This window comes from Anser anser (genome assembly GCF_964211835.1).
Source record: "Anser anser genome assembly, chromosome: 1".
Taxonomy (NCBI): Eukaryota; Metazoa; Chordata; class Aves; order Anseriformes; family Anatidae; genus Anser; species Anser anser.
Window position 1 is genome coordinate 29,778,382 of NC_139720.1, and position 18,872 is coordinate 29,797,253.

At 43.6% G+C, this 18,872-nt stretch overlaps 2 protein-coding genes across 7 annotated transcripts in view; both read left to right on the forward strand.

Annotated features, from left to right (window-relative positions):
* DOCK4 (dedicator of cytokinesis 4) overlaps positions 1-3,442 on the forward strand; it is a 251,424-nt gene extending 247,982 nt beyond the window's left edge. For all 5 annotated transcript variants that reach the window (XM_083800778.1, XM_083800781.1, XM_083800777.1 and 2 more), the window contains one exon: positions 316-3,442. In XM_083800778.1, coding sequence (XP_083656904.1) covers positions 316-741 — 426 coding nt within the window. In that variant the 3' untranslated portion in view covers positions 742-3,442. The remainder of the gene's footprint in view (positions 1-315) is intronic.
* A 130-nt stretch (positions 3,443-3,572) lies between these two features.
* Positions 3,573-16,838, forward strand: LOC310882304 (uncharacterized protein). Of its 2 annotated transcripts, XM_083800869.1 has the most exons (5): positions 3,573-8,386; positions 9,096-9,201; positions 11,169-11,195; positions 11,779-11,979; positions 16,427-16,838. In XM_083800869.1, exons 1-5 carry the CDS (start codon positions 8,357-8,359, stop codon positions 16,492-16,494), a joined length of 432 nt encoding a protein of 143 aa, XP_083656995.1. In that variant the 5' UTR covers positions 3,573-8,356; the 3' UTR covers positions 16,495-16,838. The 2 variants fall into 2 exon arrangements, with proteins under 2 accessions (XP_083656995.1, XP_083656994.1); XM_083800868.1 differs by lacking the exon at positions 16,427-16,838 and having other exon boundaries at positions 11,779-13,618.
* Positions 16,839-18,872: the final 2,034 nt, after the last annotated feature.

An 18,872-nucleotide genomic window follows, 5' to 3' on the forward strand; every position in this document is an offset into this window, starting at 1 on the left:
CGAGAGTTCGTTTTAAATAAAGGCTTCCAGATTTTTCCAGAGTATGATGATAATCAGATAACATTTAAATACAGTTTTGCTTCTACTTAAATTAATTACTGGCATGAGCACTGCTTAGGGTGTACTTGGGCACTTTTGAAACGAGCTCGTTATTGGTTTCTCACTGGTTCTTAATTAAAACCGAGATGCAGCGCTTTACATTTATCAAACCGCAGAACCTGTGCAAATGCCTCTGTCTGTTTCCAGTCTGGGGGCTGAAATGCTCTCCCTGCTTTACCGCGGGTAAATTCTTCTTACGCCCTTTCATTTGAGCAGGGGTCCGTGCAGTCGTTCACGCCGTCTCCAGTGGAGTATCATTCCTCGGGGCTCATATCCAATTCCCCGGTGCTGTCGGGGAGCTACAGCAGCGGCATCTCTTCGCTCAGCCGATGTAGCACGTCGGAGACGTCGGGCTTTGAAAGCCAAGGCAGCGAACAAGCAGTGACTGTCCCGAGCTACAGCGTTTCGGAGGAGCCTGTGAGAAAAGAAAGCAAAACCCCGCCACCTTACAGCGTGTACGAGCGGACTTTGAAACGCCCCGTTCCTCTACCTCACAGCCTCTCCATCCCGCCCGCCGCAGACCCGCCGGCGCTGCCGCCCAAGCCGCAGCTGGTGCGGCCGAACAACCTGGAGAACAGCAGCAGGAGGACTGAGCAGGTTCCCCGGCCCAGGCCTCTGCCGCGAAAAGTGTCTCAGTTATGAGAAGCCACTTTTTGTATTTAATCGCAACCGATTCGTGACCGTTTAGGACATGGTATTTTTTAAAAATGGTAAAATGCGTTTAGTTAGGCACTTTAATGTTCTGCCCACTTTTTCTTTTCAGTAATTTTTAAATGCTTGTTAATATTATGTTGCACATTTTAAAATGAAATTACTAATTTAGGTTGCCAGATATTGCAGGAAGCATGAATGAGAGGCTTTTTTTTACTTTCACGGTGGTGAATACTGATAAATGCTTTTATTTGTACTTTGTTTTTATTTAAAAAAGTTGAATCTAAAACCCTACAACTCTCATCTGAGCTAGCTGAATGCTTCTTACAAAACACGGAATATACTGACTGGATCTTTACTACTAGAAATAAATGCACGCTTTCTAACAAAGTGTAGTCTGTAGACTAGGATGTTTCCGCAAGTAGGCTGGAAGTTGTTTCTCTTATCTGCTGAACAGGTTGGTCATTTCAAATGTCTGTGGAAAAACTGAGATATGATGCAAGTTACACTGCAGAGAACTGAGCAAGAACGTGGTTTGGAATTTTTGAAGCAAATACTTGTTTCATGTTATTTTTAAGATTGGGAAATACCTGCATTTCGTTCAGTGGAGAGCACCTCAGTGGTGAATCTCGGTAAGATTTCTGTGCCATGATTGTATTGCTGTACCCAGTGCATCCTTTTCTTTTTGAGGTGCAATTTACCTTTATTGTTCTAGTTACTGATTTTGTTTTGGTTTGTTTTTAAAAAGTAGCAGTTTGCCAGCGGAGGCTCTCTGCTGTTTTTTAAGAGTTCATCCTAAAATGCGGTCTGTGTGTTACTTGGGTACAAACAAACACGTTCATTTCATTTGTGTACAAGAATCGGCACTGGCTAGCACCAGGGCAATTCCCTAAATGAACTAATTTGAGAAAACACAAATTACTGGATATCTGTCAACAAATTTCAAAAGTGAGTTCAAAGGTCATTAACAATTTGATAACAACCTACCAAGATTCTGAACAGCTCTTTGGATGTGCGTGTACCAGTGGAGTCAGGTTTGGGGTTTGCTTTTTAGCTCGAGTTCGACACCATCATCTATTGTAGGAGGCTGGCGTTTGGCCTTACGTTGTGTGCTAGTGACCGGCATCTGGAGAGCTCTGGAAAGCTAATGCCAAGTTGTAGGAATGTGGAGAGGAAAAAAAGAAAAAAGCACCTTCTGTATGTATTTTTTGTATCCTCTTTCTTTTACTGACTGTTTAACATGTGCTCGGGAACAGATGTATGAACTGCATTTTAAATCATGCTGTTAAAAATATTCTCCCTCTTTTGTTGGGAAGCTCATGTCGATTTTAGCTGTGTCTGATTTGTTGATAGTTTAACTGGAAGAAAGTGACCACTTTTTATATTCTCTCAATTAAGCCTTCAGCAGTTACAAGCTGCTGACGGTGGTTATAGAGGTTTTCTATAATAAATGTTCAAGTATTTTTGTACATAATTGGTAAATTTTAATAAGGAGTGTACCATTATGTGAAAAAGAAGCGAACAGTTGTGTATGCAGTAAGATTGTTATAATTATGCCAAATACTTTATGTATGGAAAAAAGAATATTTGTAAATATGTGCTTTTAACAATAATTCTGCCATATTGACTTTACAGTTTTGAATGTCAGAAAAAATTAATATATGTTAAAATATTTATGTTTTAGTGAAAGTATTCATAACTTGAAAAGGAACAAATGAATTTTAGCTTTGTATCTTGCTGATTTCAAAGTCTGAAATTCCTTGAGCTAGCTCTTGCTTTCAACTATAACATTTTTGTGTCTGTAACCACATCATAAAAGGTGTAGAAGGCTACATATTTATGCTGATATGAAGAGGTAATGCCTGAGATTTAAATAAGGTGTCACACGTAAGATAACAAAGCTGCTTTGTTTTTGTTTTTGTTTGTTCTTTTTGTTTTGTTTTGTTTTTCTTTCCCCCTGTGTAGTTTAATAGATTTTGTTGGCTAGTGCTTGAGCACAGTATGAATCAGTGTTATTTGCTCCTGAAGCCATTTTTTTATTTCTGGCAGTGAGCAGAGTTGTTGAATTTATCATTTGTGTGTGTTACTGAAGTCAGCTTTGCAGCAAAACGTTTCACGAGTTTCTGTTTACCTAGACACTCGTCTTGGCTGCTGCATAATGGTAATATTGGAATAAAATGACTTGATTAGTCTTTACAGTACAACTTGTTTTCTACGGAATGAGAGATTATAATTCAGTTTATCATGGAATTTAAGTTCTGACTCCTTGTCTTGCTAAATCCACGTTCATTTCTATTAAATATCTCCTGATGGATCTAGTTTTCTCCCTGTTTGGATCCTTAATTGCTTTGTGAGACAAGGTGGAGAGCATTGACCTGCTCTTCTGAACAAGTGAAGAACGTGAAATTCACTGTGAGAGTTCACTGTAAATTAACCTGCATGAGCGCTCTGTTTTTACAACCATGACATCGGGAATACTCTGAATGATAGCAGGTGGTATAAAATTGACAGAGTACTCTAAAACTGAGCTGACACATTTTCTGCTTAGCCGGTTTTGACAAATTGATTCTGTAGATCAGCTTTTCAACCTGATTTCCTATAAAAATGTAGTATGAAATTTTGTTATGTATGTTGCAATATCCAGAGCTTGAAACCCTAATGTAAATAAAGGTCTCGTTTGAATTTTATGCATCACTCCTAAATGTAGTTTGGTCACTTTGGGGATGATGGTGAGCAATTCAGAAGCTCGTAAAAGCAGACCCACAAGAACAAGTTGCTGTTTCTTCTCAATAGCTGGAGCGTTAGCTAACGTACGTGCCATGGTCAGGATGATCGTGTATTCAAACTGCGTTTGAGCTGCTGCTGTCTCTGGGATGCCACAGAAGCGACTGCAGGCTCAGCTGGCTGGCTCGCAAATGGCGCAATTCGGCCCCATCCCCCAGTGAGCTCCTGCTTCTAAGTGGGAGCGAGCTGAAGTCCCAAGGCAGATCACAGCCTGTCCCCTGAGAGGAGCACAAAGCTGAAGTTGGCTCTTGCTAATAAAGTTTTTAGGGTAGTGCGGATATGACCGGGTTCACCTGGAGCAGAGCAGTTACGTGCAGATCTCCTCTGTGTGAAGACGGCACCTTGCCGTCCTGCCCTGCCAGTTTCTTCTTACCTGCAAATTGTCCAAAGGAGTCTTCAAACAGCCCCGTGACCCAGCCAAAAGATACCTATCGGCAGGATGGATGATGCTTGAGGTGTAAATGGCGAAAAGCAGCGTGTCTGAGTGTGGCTGGGTGCAGCGAGGCATGCAGCAGTGTTGTGCCAGTAACCCAAGGGGCTAGCAAACGCCACTGGTTGCTCCAGGGCTCCTCTGGTAGCTGGGCTTTACCCCAACACCCTGGTGGGCCGGGCAGGGCAAAGCCCCATCTGCTGGGGCAGGGTGAAAGGGGGCTCGCCACTGGAGCCTGGGGGATCCTGACCTTGAACCTTTCCCCACCAGGTTCTGTAAGAGAAAGCCCTCTGCATGTGTAACCCGTCTTTTTCTCCTCCCTGTAGTTCTAGCTCAGCTTTCGACACGCGTCTCATAGAGACATCTGCGATTAGTTGCTTTGAATAACACTACCAACTCCTCTCGCCATGAGATGGCAAAGATTTGCAAGCCTCAGGAATACGAAATGTTTTGAGCTGCCTACCTCACCTGTGCACCAAGCATCGGGATGTGTGACTCTTCCTGGGAGGTAAAATGAGGCTGCTGATGAGGCAACTGGGTCGTTTTGTTTTGTTTTGTTTTATTTTGTTTCACTTTGTTTTCAATTGGATGGTTCTGTGAGGAACTCGGTGTGCCTGTGATACCAGGCTGATAGCTTTGAAGACTGCAGTAGGACACGACCTACGACACCAGCCTCCCAGGCACGGCTGGGCAAATGCACCCAGGTTATGACTTGTGCTAAGGCCACAGGTCGTAGCTCCTCTCTAATTCACTGTTCCTGGGTTTCTATTTATTTCAGGAAGGGTGTGGTAGAAGTGAGGCGAAGGTAACCAGTTGAAAGAAAAAAAAGGTAAATGAAAAGTAGGGAAAACCCATGACAGCTAGATAATTAGTGCAAGTGTGTTTTTCACTCACCCAGGAAAAATAACAGTGGGAGAAATAGAAATATTAACTGAAGTATCAAATCTATTTCCTTCAGCTGCTGTAGTATGATTTTATACCAGCTTAACTGCTGGTTGAGCTGTAGGGAGCAATAGGGAAGCTGGGAGTCCTGACAAAATAGGCTTTTATTAGCCTTTGGGTTGTGGGTTGTTGGTTTTTGGTTTTTCCCCTTGGAAAGGCCTTACCAGAGGAGAGAAGCCAGAGGACAGAGAAGTTGCAAGGGAAAAGAGTTTTTAAAGCCCTGGTTTTTTTTTTTATTAGAAAGTTATTTTTGCTAGACAGTTGTTTTCTTACCCCACTGTGCATAGCTGATAGCAGTGTGTTTTGCAATGAGCAGAGAATTTCTGGGAGCAAATCCGTGTCCAAATTTCACTGGAAATTGCTCCTCTGATAGCTCATAAGCTGCTGGAATTTCTGTAATATATTTACGTGTTTTACACCACTGATTTACTAGTGGCACTAGTTCCTCTTGTATATTTCAATTTGCTCCATTTATTTAGAAATTATTTTGCAGAGGGATTCTCCACATTACATTCTTGTTTATTTGCGAAAGGCTGCTGTCGCTGCTGTTTTTCCTTGACCTCACCGACTTCCCTTGAAGTGCTTCCTCCTGCTTTTCAAAAGAAAGGCCGTCAACAAGGAGCTGCTTCAGCCTTCGCTGTGAGCAATGCTTCAGAAGCACAAAGCGATACAGCGCAGGCACGTCTGCTCGTGAGGGAGGATCCCTGGGGCCTTCAGAACAGAAGCTTGTTGGGGCAGGTCGCCTGTGGGGCTCTGTGGTCAGCGACACAGCGACAGCTCAAGGACAGAGCCTAAACGAACTTTCCACAACCAGGAGGAGCGCTTAGGTAATACCCTGCAGGGACTACACCTCGCCCAGGTATGAAGCTCAGCCCCAGGATGCCCTGTAAATGGAAATCCTTTGCCTCGTTTCCACTTCCTCTTCTATTCACAGAAAAAAAAAATAAGTGCTAGGTAGATACCCGATGTTTTGCAAGAGGGTTGCTGAGCATGAGATAAAGGGAGACAAATCACTCTTGTTCAGGGAGCAGGGGAATGCTCTGTCTACACTTTAGTCTTAGCATGACTTGAGACCATTGCTCCGGGCCTTTGGGCTGGCAGCCATTCAAGGGATGTACACTGTCGGGTGATTTGTCCTTATCCTCTGAATACGCTCCAGTGGCACCAAAGTGAAGGTCTCAGTAGAGCCAGCCCCTCAAACTCTTTGAATTCCTGTGCCAGCCTCATTTTCACCATCTGTTGCAAGAAGCGGCTTGCAGCAGGTGTGTTCTCTGGAGCAGTCTGCTGTGGTCTGACCACCGTGCTCCCTTCTGAGACATTCAGCTGACCTTTATAAAGGCACTGCTGCATTAAGTCCAGGGATGTGATACAACGCTTTCTAAAATGAATGCAAAGATTCATATCAACACTGTTAGAAATTGGCTTGTGCCCAGGAGGAGTTGGGTGAAAGCAGCTGGTACGTAATGAATAGTTCCACCTAAAGAAAACCAAAGTCTAACACTGACCGCAAGACACCTTACAATAATCTCAACTGTTTTTTGTTTTTTTTTGGCTAGTGCACTAGGAGATGAAGCAACAAATATTGCTGTGCTTCGCTCTTCTCAGGCATTTAAGGGTACCAAAGGAAGTTTGTGCACGCTGGACAAAGACTTTTTATGTTGCCGAGGAGAGTTTTTGTGCATCTGCAGTCCCCCTCCAAGTTGTGTCTCGGAACTGAAGCACATCCTGCCAATACCCCTAAAGCTATAGCTCAGTGGAGTTTTTATAGCTGTAAAACCTGAGCTGCATGATGATAAGTGATAATAAACAAAGCAAGCCATAACCTGCGACTTTGAACACGCAGGCAGGGTCTATAGGGGAGCAAGCAGGAAGAAAAAGAGAAAGAGGAGAGTTTTTCAGGTCATGAAGGTCTTTTCACTTCTGGAATATTTGCTGCTTTCTGAGAAGTGCCGGGCTTTTACCATATGCTTTAATGTTTTTTCCCCCTCTGTGTGATATAATGCTGGGGGTGTTGTTTCCTCCATGTAGGTTTGATGTATCTGCAGAAGATAATTTTTCGTTTGGTTGTGTGTTTTCCTCAGTTCTGTGCAGAGAAGGGAAAGACAGAAGAAAGGAGGACAGAAAACAATTCTGGTCAGCGCTACATGATCTCGTAGCTCAGGGGTGGTTGTGTTTTCTGGCTGGCCCGTGATCCCAAACCTTCAAAGGGTAAAGATCAGTTCTAAATTGTGAATTGCTACTTGTTTGACTATAAGATAAAAAATAGCTTCCCAATCTTGCAAGAGAGCCAGCAGCACTCCAGAGGAAGGATTGTGCTTATGCAGGAAGCCAAGCCCACCAGCACCTCCAGCGCGTGCTGTAACCGCCCCCAAAAGTACCTGGACAGGAAAGGACAGCCACGGGCAGGCCAGAGGTTCACACTTTGTTCCTCACGAGACATATTTACTTTCTGCTCCTCTGCTCTCTTCCCCCCGTGCCCAAACGTGCCTGGCTGAAAGCACAAGAATAAATTCTGCTCCGAGAGTCTGGTAAACGCAAGCCAGAAAAGTACCACCACGGAAATGTTTTCTCTCCGAGCAAATCCTACGGCCTACCCAGGCTGGCCATTCCTCAGCTGGTGGCCACCATGGTCTAAGGCAGAGGCATTGGCAGCCAGATGGAGCCATCCGGAGGGGACAGCAGGCCTTCCACAGCTGGTTCATGGGCCACGGCTGAAGCCTGCCTGGCTGGGGGCAGCCCTGCCACCGGCCCGCTCACTGCCGGCCCCTCACACACCCAAGGCCGAAAACACGGTGAGCGCCCTGTCGCTGCGGGGCGTGGGCTCCTGCTGTGGCACGTGAATGATGCGCTGCAGGGAGCTGCAGCACCGTAAAGGACACAGAACCGGCTAAAATACCATATTCTAAATCAAGCTAGCTATTTATTGTGCTCCTTTGCTGTTATTGCTCCTTTGGTCTGGGAAATAATAATAATAACCCTACACTTATTTAGCTTGAGAGCTGAGAAACTTGGGAGAGTTTGCGAATTCTCTTATTGAGCCATTTCTGGCGAGGTGCTGTTTTACTGAAAGCATTGCCAGCTCGCCTGGCACGGGAAGGTGCCGGCAGTTGTGCTAGCTGAAAGCAGGCACAGCTGGAAGGATGGCACTTCAGCCCTGCTCTGGCTCATTAGCGAGGTTTGTGTCCCACACCGCGTGCGAGAAGAGCGACCGACCTGGGATGCTCCGAGCAGGCACTAAAACGGGGGAGCAGCAACGACGCAGATGGCAGGGTCAGCTTGTCAGCCACATTTATCTAATTGAAGGCTTCCAATATATTGTCAGGTAACAATAAAAAAAAATCCTGTTAGAAATTCCACCTGGTCGTAATTGATCATCGTTAATAAACCTGTGCCAGAGCAGGCTGCCAAAATCTCAGCTATGACCGTATAACTCAGGCTAATTAGCAAACGATGACTGCTGAAATGAGTTGCTCTGGTTGGGTGAGTGAAGGAACCAATGCCATGGTCGCTATTGACAGAAGGGAAAGCTGTTACGAGGAGGTTTACTGGGCTGGCTAAACACGGGGCGAGTTTGCTGGCTTGTTCTTTCGCTGATGATTTGTGTATTGTAGAATACAGGGCTGTAATGATTTATTTTTTTTTTTTTAGAAATGTTGATTATACATAATGGATAAATAGTGCAGCTAGACTCATCTGAATTTGCTCTGGAAACCACAACTTTATCACTGATTGCTACCTTGGTCTCCAATGGAAAAGGCAATAGACAGCATCCAAAAATAAAAGAGACTTGTTTTAAACCATATTATGAGTCTATCGTTGACAGAATATTGACAAAATGAAAGCAATAAATCAACTGTGCATGGACTTATCCGTGCTGCCCTCCTCAGGGACCAACGTGCTCCCCCAGCAGGCCCGCTTTGCCTCTCTCCCCATCCATACTGTGAGGGGCTGGTGTAAAAGGGGGTGAGCGCTAGCAGTGAGGCGGGATCCTGCAGGCAAGGCACCGTTGTGCCGTGCTGTCCTTGTGCACCATATTTAGCAGCACTACAAATAAATTAAATAACATGGAAAGTTTTTAAATCTCCCTGGTGAACCCGCTGAAAGCAGCACTTCACAAAGGGCGTTGCTGCAGCTGGATTTCTATCTGGAGCTGACAGATCGCTGTGGCTCCTCCTTGGGTCCTCTGCAGGTGGCTGGATCAGTGCACGGTGCCCAGGGAGTGGTGCCTCGACGAGGACAAGGAGCAGGTGAGGGAAGAACAAGTGGCCTGCCTTACTGCCTTTGCCTGCATTTGAGTAAGTGCCCATTAAATGATGCTTCTGCATGGCATGGTGAGAATAGCTCAGTGTAAGCCAAAGGGCAGGCTCCCATCCCTATGCCTGCTTTCCAGTGGGAAATAATGGCACAGCAGGGCCAGAAAGTAGCAGACAAACAAGAACAAATCAGAGCAACTGGGAAAAAAACTCCACGGCGTGACTGGTCCTGGGTGATCAGGTCATTCTGTTTCACACCTTGCTGTATGAGTACTCAGCATCCAGAGAAAAATGTTATAGGTAATATTCAGATTTTGAGCTCTTCCAGGACTTTGAGTTCAAAAGGGTTATGTTTTTGCATAAATGTGCTGTGATGGGGCTGGCAGGACTATTTTCTGATTTTTCTAAATGTGTTTGGAATAAATAGCAGAAATTGGTGGTAGAGAATGAAGGTGTTAGAAGAATAAAAAGAATAAAATGTTAAATAGTTTATTACTATTTTAATGACCTCATAGTATTATTTAAGCAAAAGCAATTTTCCAGCACTCGTAGTCTTGCTTTTGGTGTTGGTTTGTGTTTTAAGACTAAAGAATGTTTTAAATTTAGTGTTTTATTCTTGTTTATGCATTATGCAATTGGGAATAACCACTCATTTCTTTGCATAATTGGAATTCTTTATGCAATTGGAACAAAAGTATTTAAACTTCAAGATTGGTTCACTAAAATATTTTTGCTCTGTGCAGATTGCAACCTACATCATTTTCTTTAAGTTCCTTCCTCTAAGATCATTGCGTCTAATAAGAGTATGAAAAATGTATATATAATCTGGTGCATGCTCAGGGTGAAAGTGGAAGCTCTTTAAACCATTTACAATCAAATAGTTCAGAGGCAATCATCTTGAATAGATTAGTCTTGAAATGCTCTCGACGTGGTGGAGAATTGAAGCAATAAAACTGCAATTACTATGCAGTTGTGTTTGATTTCTGTAATGTGTTTTGAAATCGTGATGCTACACATTAGAACGTCAAAAACCCGTTTTGATATACAGCGTGCAATTAATAGAAAAACAAAATAAAACAATCCAAACTCTTTCTAAGCTGCCAGAAATAACTGATAGCAACATGGCTGCCTTTTTTTTTTTTCCTCTCTCTGAACAAGACTTCTCAAATGTAAAACTTGAAGTACATTGAGAAGTCTAAAAGCAGAATTAGTGTACTAAATCTTTGAGCGTCAACAATTGCCAGTGAATTATAACACACAATATTACTGGGAAGACATCTTTTAAACAACCAAATGATTATCAGAGAAACTTTATGGAAACAGAAGTTAATACAAGATTACAATGTCATTCAGATGCTGTTCCACAGATTGCAGAATACTTTTTCCCAATTTGCAGGAGCCGAATAAATACTGAAAATAGTTTTCCCTTTACCTCTTCTGTCCTAAATTCAGAAAACTGTTCCCCTTGCCATGCTGAACTCATGCCAAAACACGTATGGAGGAATAATAAGGTGCACCCCCAAACAAAACAAAATAAATAAAGCAAAAAATCCACCCCAAACCCATATAATCTGATCTCTAAACAACGAGAAAAGATTTTTACAATTATTACCTTTAATTTATATTTTGCCTGCACGCATGCAGACTTACTTTCAGGGTAAATTTATCCTGGTAGACCTGATGGTTTGTGTGTGAATAAATCCTCTAAGTAAAACTGTACTGGGGCTTCATGCATATGATTTACAGTGTTCCCCAGAAAATACAGGAATTTTAATCTGATGTTTGATTTTAGTTCCTGCTATTATCTGTGCATTATATAGAAAGTGTGCTTTATAGCTGATACAAAAGAAGTGGACATTCTTGCCTTACTTTTCAACCCAGGCATATAACGAAGGTTTCCCATTGTTATACTAACTGCACAAAGTATTCATGACACTTTGATAAAAATGAACTAGTATTTGTGAAAGCATATGTTTTCCTGTTTTTTTTTTTTTTTTTTTTTCTTTCAGGTTTTGACTTGCTTGGTGTTTGCAAAGGTAACTAACTCACACCAGAGGCACTATTCTTTGTTATTCATAAGTATTTTACCATATGCTTTTAGCATATGGTAAAATACTTATACTAAAGTATAAATATACTATAAAATACTTATACTAAAAGCATATGGTAAAATACTTATACTTACAAAATATAGTTACAAAACTGAAGTCGGTTACTCAGATCTGATATAAAAATAAGTGTAACTTCAGTAAATTCAGTGAAGTTACTTCAGTTTTACAGCAATGTAACAGTATGGAGTAAAGTCCAAGCTGAAGAGATGTACTGAATGTATTGAATTTAACTGAATTTGTACAATATGTTGAATACAATACATTCAAAGGTATCCAACTGATACCTGAGGTATGCAGTTATCCAAAGTCTTCAAATGTGAGAGGCAAAAGGTCAAGGCTTGACCTCACACCCTGTTCTTTATTGCTTATTAAAAGTCTTTATGAACATGAAGCTTTGCTTCACCATTCTCTAGGCTTGCAAACACTCCAGATAGAGGTGCACCAAGCATTTAGCTCATGCGCAAGTACGCAGTGCTCAACCTCACAGGAGTCCTCATGGCCTTCCTAGAGAGAGACTCCATCAGAATACGACCAAAAGAGGCAGCAGCTCCTCCTTCACCCCGTAGTCCAGTGGCCGATGCTCTCAGCCACAATGTGGCTGACCCATTTGTTGTTTCCTGGCTAATCTTCAACCACTGTGGAGACCACCGTAATGTGGTTGCTTTTGTGGAGACCATATCACCGGCTGCTGCAAACATGCAGAGCACTGGTAGGTGCTTCCCAAATTTAATGTTAATGTTATGTAAAATTAGCTATGTTAATATCAGTATGCATGTATCGATTTTATATGTAACATGTTTTAATTATATTAAGTATTAGTTAAATATTAGGGACCCAGATTCCCAAGTTCAATCCTGGTGAATGCCAAAAACACCAGAATAGAGCGATGCATTTGTTCTTTCTCATCTAGTGTCTTGTTCTGCCCCAGCAGTTAGTTGCTGTGCATGCTGAGTATGTTATCTGTCACCTCTGTCACCTTCAGCTTCCCAGCACATGAAAACGCTCTCCCTAACAGGCTACCCACCCAGGGCAGAGCTCTCCTGGCACAGCTCTCCCAGTTTGGGTGACAAAATCAGCAATTTACTGTAGTGTCGAAGACAGCATGTTCCAGTCATGCGCTTCTCTGGGGAGCAGGAAGCTGTGGTTACATACCTTTCTCCGGTCTGCTCAGCTAATTTCGTTTTTGATTTCATAGTCGTCTGCTGACACAGAGCCAGAGAGCAGCCCTCACGGCCATTTGGCTCCCGGGGCAACCATTTTGAGGGAGAAAATGAGCCCTGTAAGCATATCTGTGAACACACAAATACCAGCAAATTAAAAACACGACCTATGAATGCTGTCATCACGGCTCATTTTAATGAAAGAGCTGAAAACCAATACTATAATGCCTTCATTTGTCCAGGCAAAAGGGAATATGCATATGTGCAATTAAGTCTGGGAAAATCTCTAGGATCACTTCTACTCATTTCCCTAACTTCTACCACTAACTTCTACTACCATTCTTAGCTCCTGACAAGCTTGTTGTGACATTCAGCTTCAGTGGCTCATGCTGAAACGTAAAGATGAGAAACTGAAAATGAGTTATTCTAGAAAGCATTTAAAAATGGTCACGTGCAATGAGAAACGGAGACCTTTCCTCAGTACTGAAAGAAAAATCTTGTGTCGTGGCTTAAATGGTTTTAAAGCTGAGTGATGGGAACAGAAATTTGGGGTAGCAATAGATGGCTGCACCAGGCTTGACGGGTTTATGTACCCTCGGAAACTGCACGGATTACTGGTGAGCCTGTCAGAGTGCAGTTTACTATGCAGATGTGAGAAGCAGCCAGAAAGTGAAGTGAGCCAAATTCCCACTGCGCCGTGTCTTTTTTGCCTGTTACTGCCCTCAGCAAGTTCAGGGTTGCTTGCTTACCTGTTCAGAGTACTCAGGCCATGCGGGATGGATGGGCCAAGGTGTGCTAAGAGGACAGAATTACTCAGAGGGATGAACAGCCAGGTAATTTACATCCAGAAATGTTACTACAATGTGTGCGTATACATGTATACACATACGTATGTATGCGTGTAAAAGTGGTGAGGGAGCAGACAGCAAGAAAAGACCAAACCCCATTCAGTTAGCCATATAACCATCTTTATGTCAGGCATCCCCATCTAAACTCACTAACTTTCAAAACGAGTGTTTTACAAAACTGGTCCCCAAGGGCTCAGAATTTCATTCCAAAGTGCATACGATGTGCCTCGGGGGGGTGAGTTTAGGCTATAAAGCTGCGAATTGCCTCCTGCAAAGTACCACAGGATGAGTTTTACAGCAGTGGGTGGTTCGGGTACATGCCAACCTGATTAGGTCCTGGAAAGCGTTCACTTTGTCTTCAGGCCCTTAGGGGCTTGCTCCAGCATGCAATTTTAGAACGTGCACTGAGCTCCTGAAGCAGGAGCTGTACAAATTCAGGAGCAAGTCATCGCTTTATTTTGCCACTCAGCAACAGCAGTCAGCGCTTCCTCTTGTATATGGGGCCAGACGGCACATTCAGTCTGGGATGTATGGATCAGCCCTGGGAGCTCGTGGGTTCCAGAGGCTGGAACCAAACGGTGAGCAGGAAGCTGGGATCAAGCTCTTCTGCTTCCTGCCTTCTCTAACTGCATGGTGCCTGCATGCTAAATGCTGCTGCTTTAAAACACGTAGAAATACTTGTATCTTGTGAGAACCCTCATCCTTTCTTTTTTTTTGGGGGGGAGCAGGGGGTGGGGGGTGCAAGTCATGCTCTGGTAATTCTCTGATAATTCGTATCAGATTTGGTGGGGTCTTAAAATTTGACAGCTCTGCTCAGGGCCTTGGTTTAGATACGTGCAGCCATAATTTCATGCTTGCAGGAAAGCAGGCTTTCACAGAGAACTTGCAGGTGAAATGAGGAGTTATCGACAAGGTTATACAACAGCTGAGCAGTAGGATTTGGACCATAACTCTGGGTTTAAGTGTCTCAGTTCTGCATCTGATGCCTTAGTTCTTTATTGGCTCTAACTTCATGTGTCTGGAAGGGATTTTTCCCGTGGGAGGTTTAGAAATGGAGCTCTAAAAGTGCAGCTAGCTGTTCTTCAGGGATTTTGGATACAGAAGGTGCTGATCTAATTTAAAGAACATTTTAACGCAGCCCATTCTATACAATTAGAAGTAAAAATTGATTCAGCAAACAGGATGTGCTCAGCACGGTGACCTGACAACCTGTAATAAGGTGCCCAGAATATGTACTGAATAAAGGCACACGGAGATGCCAGCTGCTCCTAGCAGTGACACCCGCTGCTTTCCTGTAACACTGTGCAGGTACTTGTTCTAAGTATATTAGGAACGAAGGTATTATGCTTCCCAAATCACAGTACATGGAAAAACAAATGCTTCAGGTGGCGTTAGCAAAGAAAGCCTTCTAAGAATGATTCAGTACAGCCCCTGCCAGCTCCAGGCTGCTGCCTGGGGACTCGTGCCAGTTGCCTTCCAGCCTTGTGCCCGCTTGCAGGAGCGTGCTGGTCACAGGCAGCGTGGTGTCGGGGCTGCGTGCGGCAGGCTGCTGTCCCACCTGGGCAGGAATCGATGATATCCCATAGGCCGGGGCTGGCTGGGGCATCAGGGTCGAGTTTGAAACACAGGAGAGGGAAACTGTTGCTGTCCTCTTGAAAGTGCTGCGCTCAGTGTACGTGTCCATTCAGTCGCAGCAGGCTTCTGTGATTACACAGCTCAATTCTTCCTGCCTGTTATAAACGGCTCTTTGTTTCTGCCATTTGTCTCTCATATTCACCCACACTCTCTATTGTATTTCTGCTTGCTTGTCCCCTGCCAATTCCCCCAGCTTCCTATTTGCCATTTCGATACACTCAGCCCTTCACGCCCCATTTTAATTTCCTCATGCCTCCGCTGTTCCGCGTTGCTGTCTCGGTAGCTCTCAACCCGCTCCCCTACTTCCATTACAGCTCCCACTCTCTCATTTAAAACTGTTCACGCTGATTTTAGTTAATGCGGTATAATTAAGGGTAGGGCTTTTCAGAAGGAAAAATATGTCACTTTTCATAGACCAGAATGGAAAAGTTGACAGGATGATGTTGAATTTTATGAACAGACTAGAAGGTCCTGAGGATAAGGCAAACAATGGCCAGTTACTTGTTTTTGTTTTTTTCCTTTTTACTGGTACAGACCTTTTCTGTGTTTGCTTGAGGGCCATCCTGAGGCCGGAATCACCTATGGATTTAGCTGTTAAAAAAAAACAAAACAAACAAACAAAAAAAACAGAGACAGAAGACTAGCTCTGAGGGAAAGATTTGGCTTGCTCTTTATAGTTACTTTAACAAAAATGTATTTTATAACCATTTGTATACAAACAATGTAAATAATAAAATTACTTTTTTTTTTTTAATTTTATTTTTATTTTTTATTGCTACCCCTCCACCACTTCTGTCACATCTTTGAGCCTAAATTTCCTGGCCTTCTGACACTGGTTAGCTCCTAGAGCACCTCCTGTGGCATCCTGACTGTCAGCTGCAAGGACAAGGGTGGCAAGCCTGGAAGTACTCCCCTCTGTAGGGCACCTCCTTACCATGCAGCTGGCTCAACTGACCTTCAGGGTCCCCTGGATCTGCTGGAATTTGCTTACACAGCTCCTGCATAGCTCTGCAACTTGACTTGTCCTACCACGTGCTTTTTGTCATCCTTGGGTTATCCGACGTGGCATCAATCTTCCTGAACTAAGGTACAAACAATGTGCCTGGTGCCTTATATTTAACCATGTGGTGGTCCTACATCCCTTCCACTGTAACAGCCATAAGGAATGCAACCTAGGGCTTCCCAATCCTGTCAGGAAGCTCATTCCTTCCGCTCTGTACAACTGTCATATATGAAGCATCCAACTTCACTGAGTCTGGCATCTTTGTGAGGAAATCACCACTTAGATGGCCCAGGTGTTCACAGACAGACTGGCAACTTGTTCTGCATTAAAAGGAAGGAAACTAAAGATGCGTGTGCTATCTACCTGTAATGGTGGTAGAGGCACTCCTGCTTTGCAGAGGAGGTTTTCCAATAAGTTCTTGCTAATTAAGTGACCCAATATGAATTTGTTATATTAATGTTTGCCTGTGATAGTGGTGGAAAGTGATTAAAAGCTCCCTTCGTTTTTCAGGAGAAGAAAATAGATGGGAAAAGGAGGACATTAAAGTGTTGGGCCTTGAGGAGATCATCAGGCTCTGAAACTACTGGCATGGCTGCACATTTGTGGACTGCCTCTCAGCCCAAGCTTATCACTACCACTGGCCAGCCTCTCCATCAAACACCGGACTGCCTTTTCCTCAGAGCAGCTGCACCCCCAAATTCTCTGGCTGATGAATTTGGACTTTCCAGGAGATCTACTCCGGGTCTGGGTGCTGGAGCTATCAGAGCTAGCAGATGCAGAGAGCTGGCAAGTCTGCTTTTGTATCTTCTCAGTTTGAGTGGAGGCTGGGAAGGTCTTTCTGATCTATTTCCAGATGGCATAATATATGTGGCTTTGATGCATTTGCTACGAAATGGCAACCGAGCACACTCCAGGATCCCAATTTTATGTTAATAGGCTTGCCAACCTTAATGGGCTAACTAGAACAGAATCAAAACAATGTGGTCTTAGCACTGTAGCAGCTCAGACATCGGGACTGGACTTTCCAAGCACACTGTGTGCACCCTGCCAGCCATGACCATCCATCTAAGCAATATTCTGCACGAGGAAAGTACACAGGGCTTCCTTTCTGGTTTAATTTTCTTCTTCAAAGCTAACATTTTACAGAGAAAAGTCTTTTTTTCAGTTTGTGATAAGGCATTTTACTGAGGTCCGAGGTCAACATCTCAAGTCTAAATCCCAGGCCTAGAATTACAAGGCGATTGGATCCAGCAATTCCTCATTGTGTGTATTTTTATGGCCATGTGTTGATTTTATAAAGCCAGCCCAGATTATGGCCCTCATTTTCCTCCAAGTATTTCGCAGCTGTCCATGTTCCATGGAGGAGTTTTAGATACATCCAGTCTGAATAGACTCTGTGGGACTGCAAATGCTCATGCTTAAGCAAAAGCGTCTATGTGTCAGGAATGAGTTGCTTATTCTTAACTTGTGTTTGCACCAGTGAACAGGAGGTGCCTATCTAAAAATACTTTCTAGCTAGGAGCTCTGAAGACTTTAGCTTGCCCCTTCCATCCTCAGTATTCTTACTTATTACTGTGTCTGTTGCCTTAGTGCAAGCATAACTGGGTAACTGTTCAATATGGACTATTTTGGGGCTTGCTGCTTCCCAGCAGCACTTTATTTGAACCTAACACAACTTTCTGGCATTTCACAACAGGGAAAAGCTTTTTTTTTTTTTCCTCCAATCTGTCAGTGACATAAATATTTTTTATACAATGCAATACATATATTTTCTCTAGACATTGTTGTCTTCAAGCAGGCTCCTATTCCTGCTTTTTCTCTGAGAGGTTCAAGTACTGCCTGCTTGAGTGACATCCCTCGAAATGAAGACTTGGGCAAGTGACATCTGTTCAACTTGTAGCAAGCTGATAACTTCCATAAGATAAACAGCATCTTCAACTCACATGCTTAGAAAAGATGTAAGAATTCAGGGCATGCAGTAAAATCTAGCTTTGAAGTCAGGAGAGATGGATGGGAAGGAAAGCTGGAAAATATATATTCCTAGAAGCCAGTAAGCAACTTTAGAAGATTAGTCCAAGGGCAGCTTTTATATTTCCTTTGTAATAGGTACTAAAGATAGTATCAGCTCTCTGCTCTGTCCTTTTTTTCATCACCATCACTGTGGTTTGAGTACTGAAATAGAGACTGGGCAGAGATGGCAGTGTGCACGTTAGCGTGGCTTTAGAGGGCATGTCACCTCTCTGAGCACAGCTCTCCTACCAGGGTACAGTGTCTGCTTTACTTCAGACTGATGCATTTTACCATCAGCATTTTAGACTGATGGTAAAGAATACAGGTGGAAAGAAGTGAGCGAGTGTTTTCAGTGAGAAGAGAAAAACTCCAGCCCTGACTGCCTTGTGCAGCTGAGCTGCTCCTGTTGTTAGGGCAACAGGGGGGGATGTCTGCTGCAATGGGAAAGGGTCAAGAAATTTGTCAGAAAGACTGAAGACAGGTGGGAGGAAGGAAGGAAGGAAGGAAGGAAGGAAGGAAGGAAGGAAGGAAAGGAACTGATTTCAGAAGAGATGCGGCAGCAGTCACTGATCTAAGAGGGAGGGTGGAGAAGGTAAGTTTATGTACATGCATACTGTGTTGCATCCATCTCTTTCTTTTAGACACATTCTGGCAGCACAGGACTAACAGAGCGGCAGTCCTCACTCTGGCCCTGTCCATACTATGTGGGGTAAACAAAGCACCTGTGTATCGCACAAGGTGAACATCAGCAGGATGAAACAAGGCAAACGAGTACTTTGAAACCATGTCTGGCTCTCTTATGGTTACTGCCACCTCTCAGCTGGCATGGATCACCCCTAGTGATCACTAAGACCCAGAGTACTGCTTGTAATGATCATTACTATCCCCTCAGTAAACACAGAAAACAACAGGAGCTCTGCTTGCACCTCAAAGGTAGCTGGGCATG

What these genes read in the sequence shown, in the direction of transcription:
- LOC310882304 (XM_083800868.1), top strand. Translation starts at nt 8,357, where the DNA reads ATGACTGCTGAAATGAGTTGCTCTGGTTGG. An exon ending in CTGCCTTTGCCTGCATTTGA is followed by an intron (nt 9,202 to 11,168) that starts GTAAGTGCCCAT and finishes TTTTTCTTTCAG; the next exon opens with GTTTTGACTTGCTTGGTGTT. An exon ending in CTTGCTTGGTGTTTGCAAAG is followed by an intron (nt 11,196 to 11,778) that starts GTAACTAACTCA and finishes TGGCCTTCCTAG; the next exon opens with AGAGAGACTCCATCAGAATA.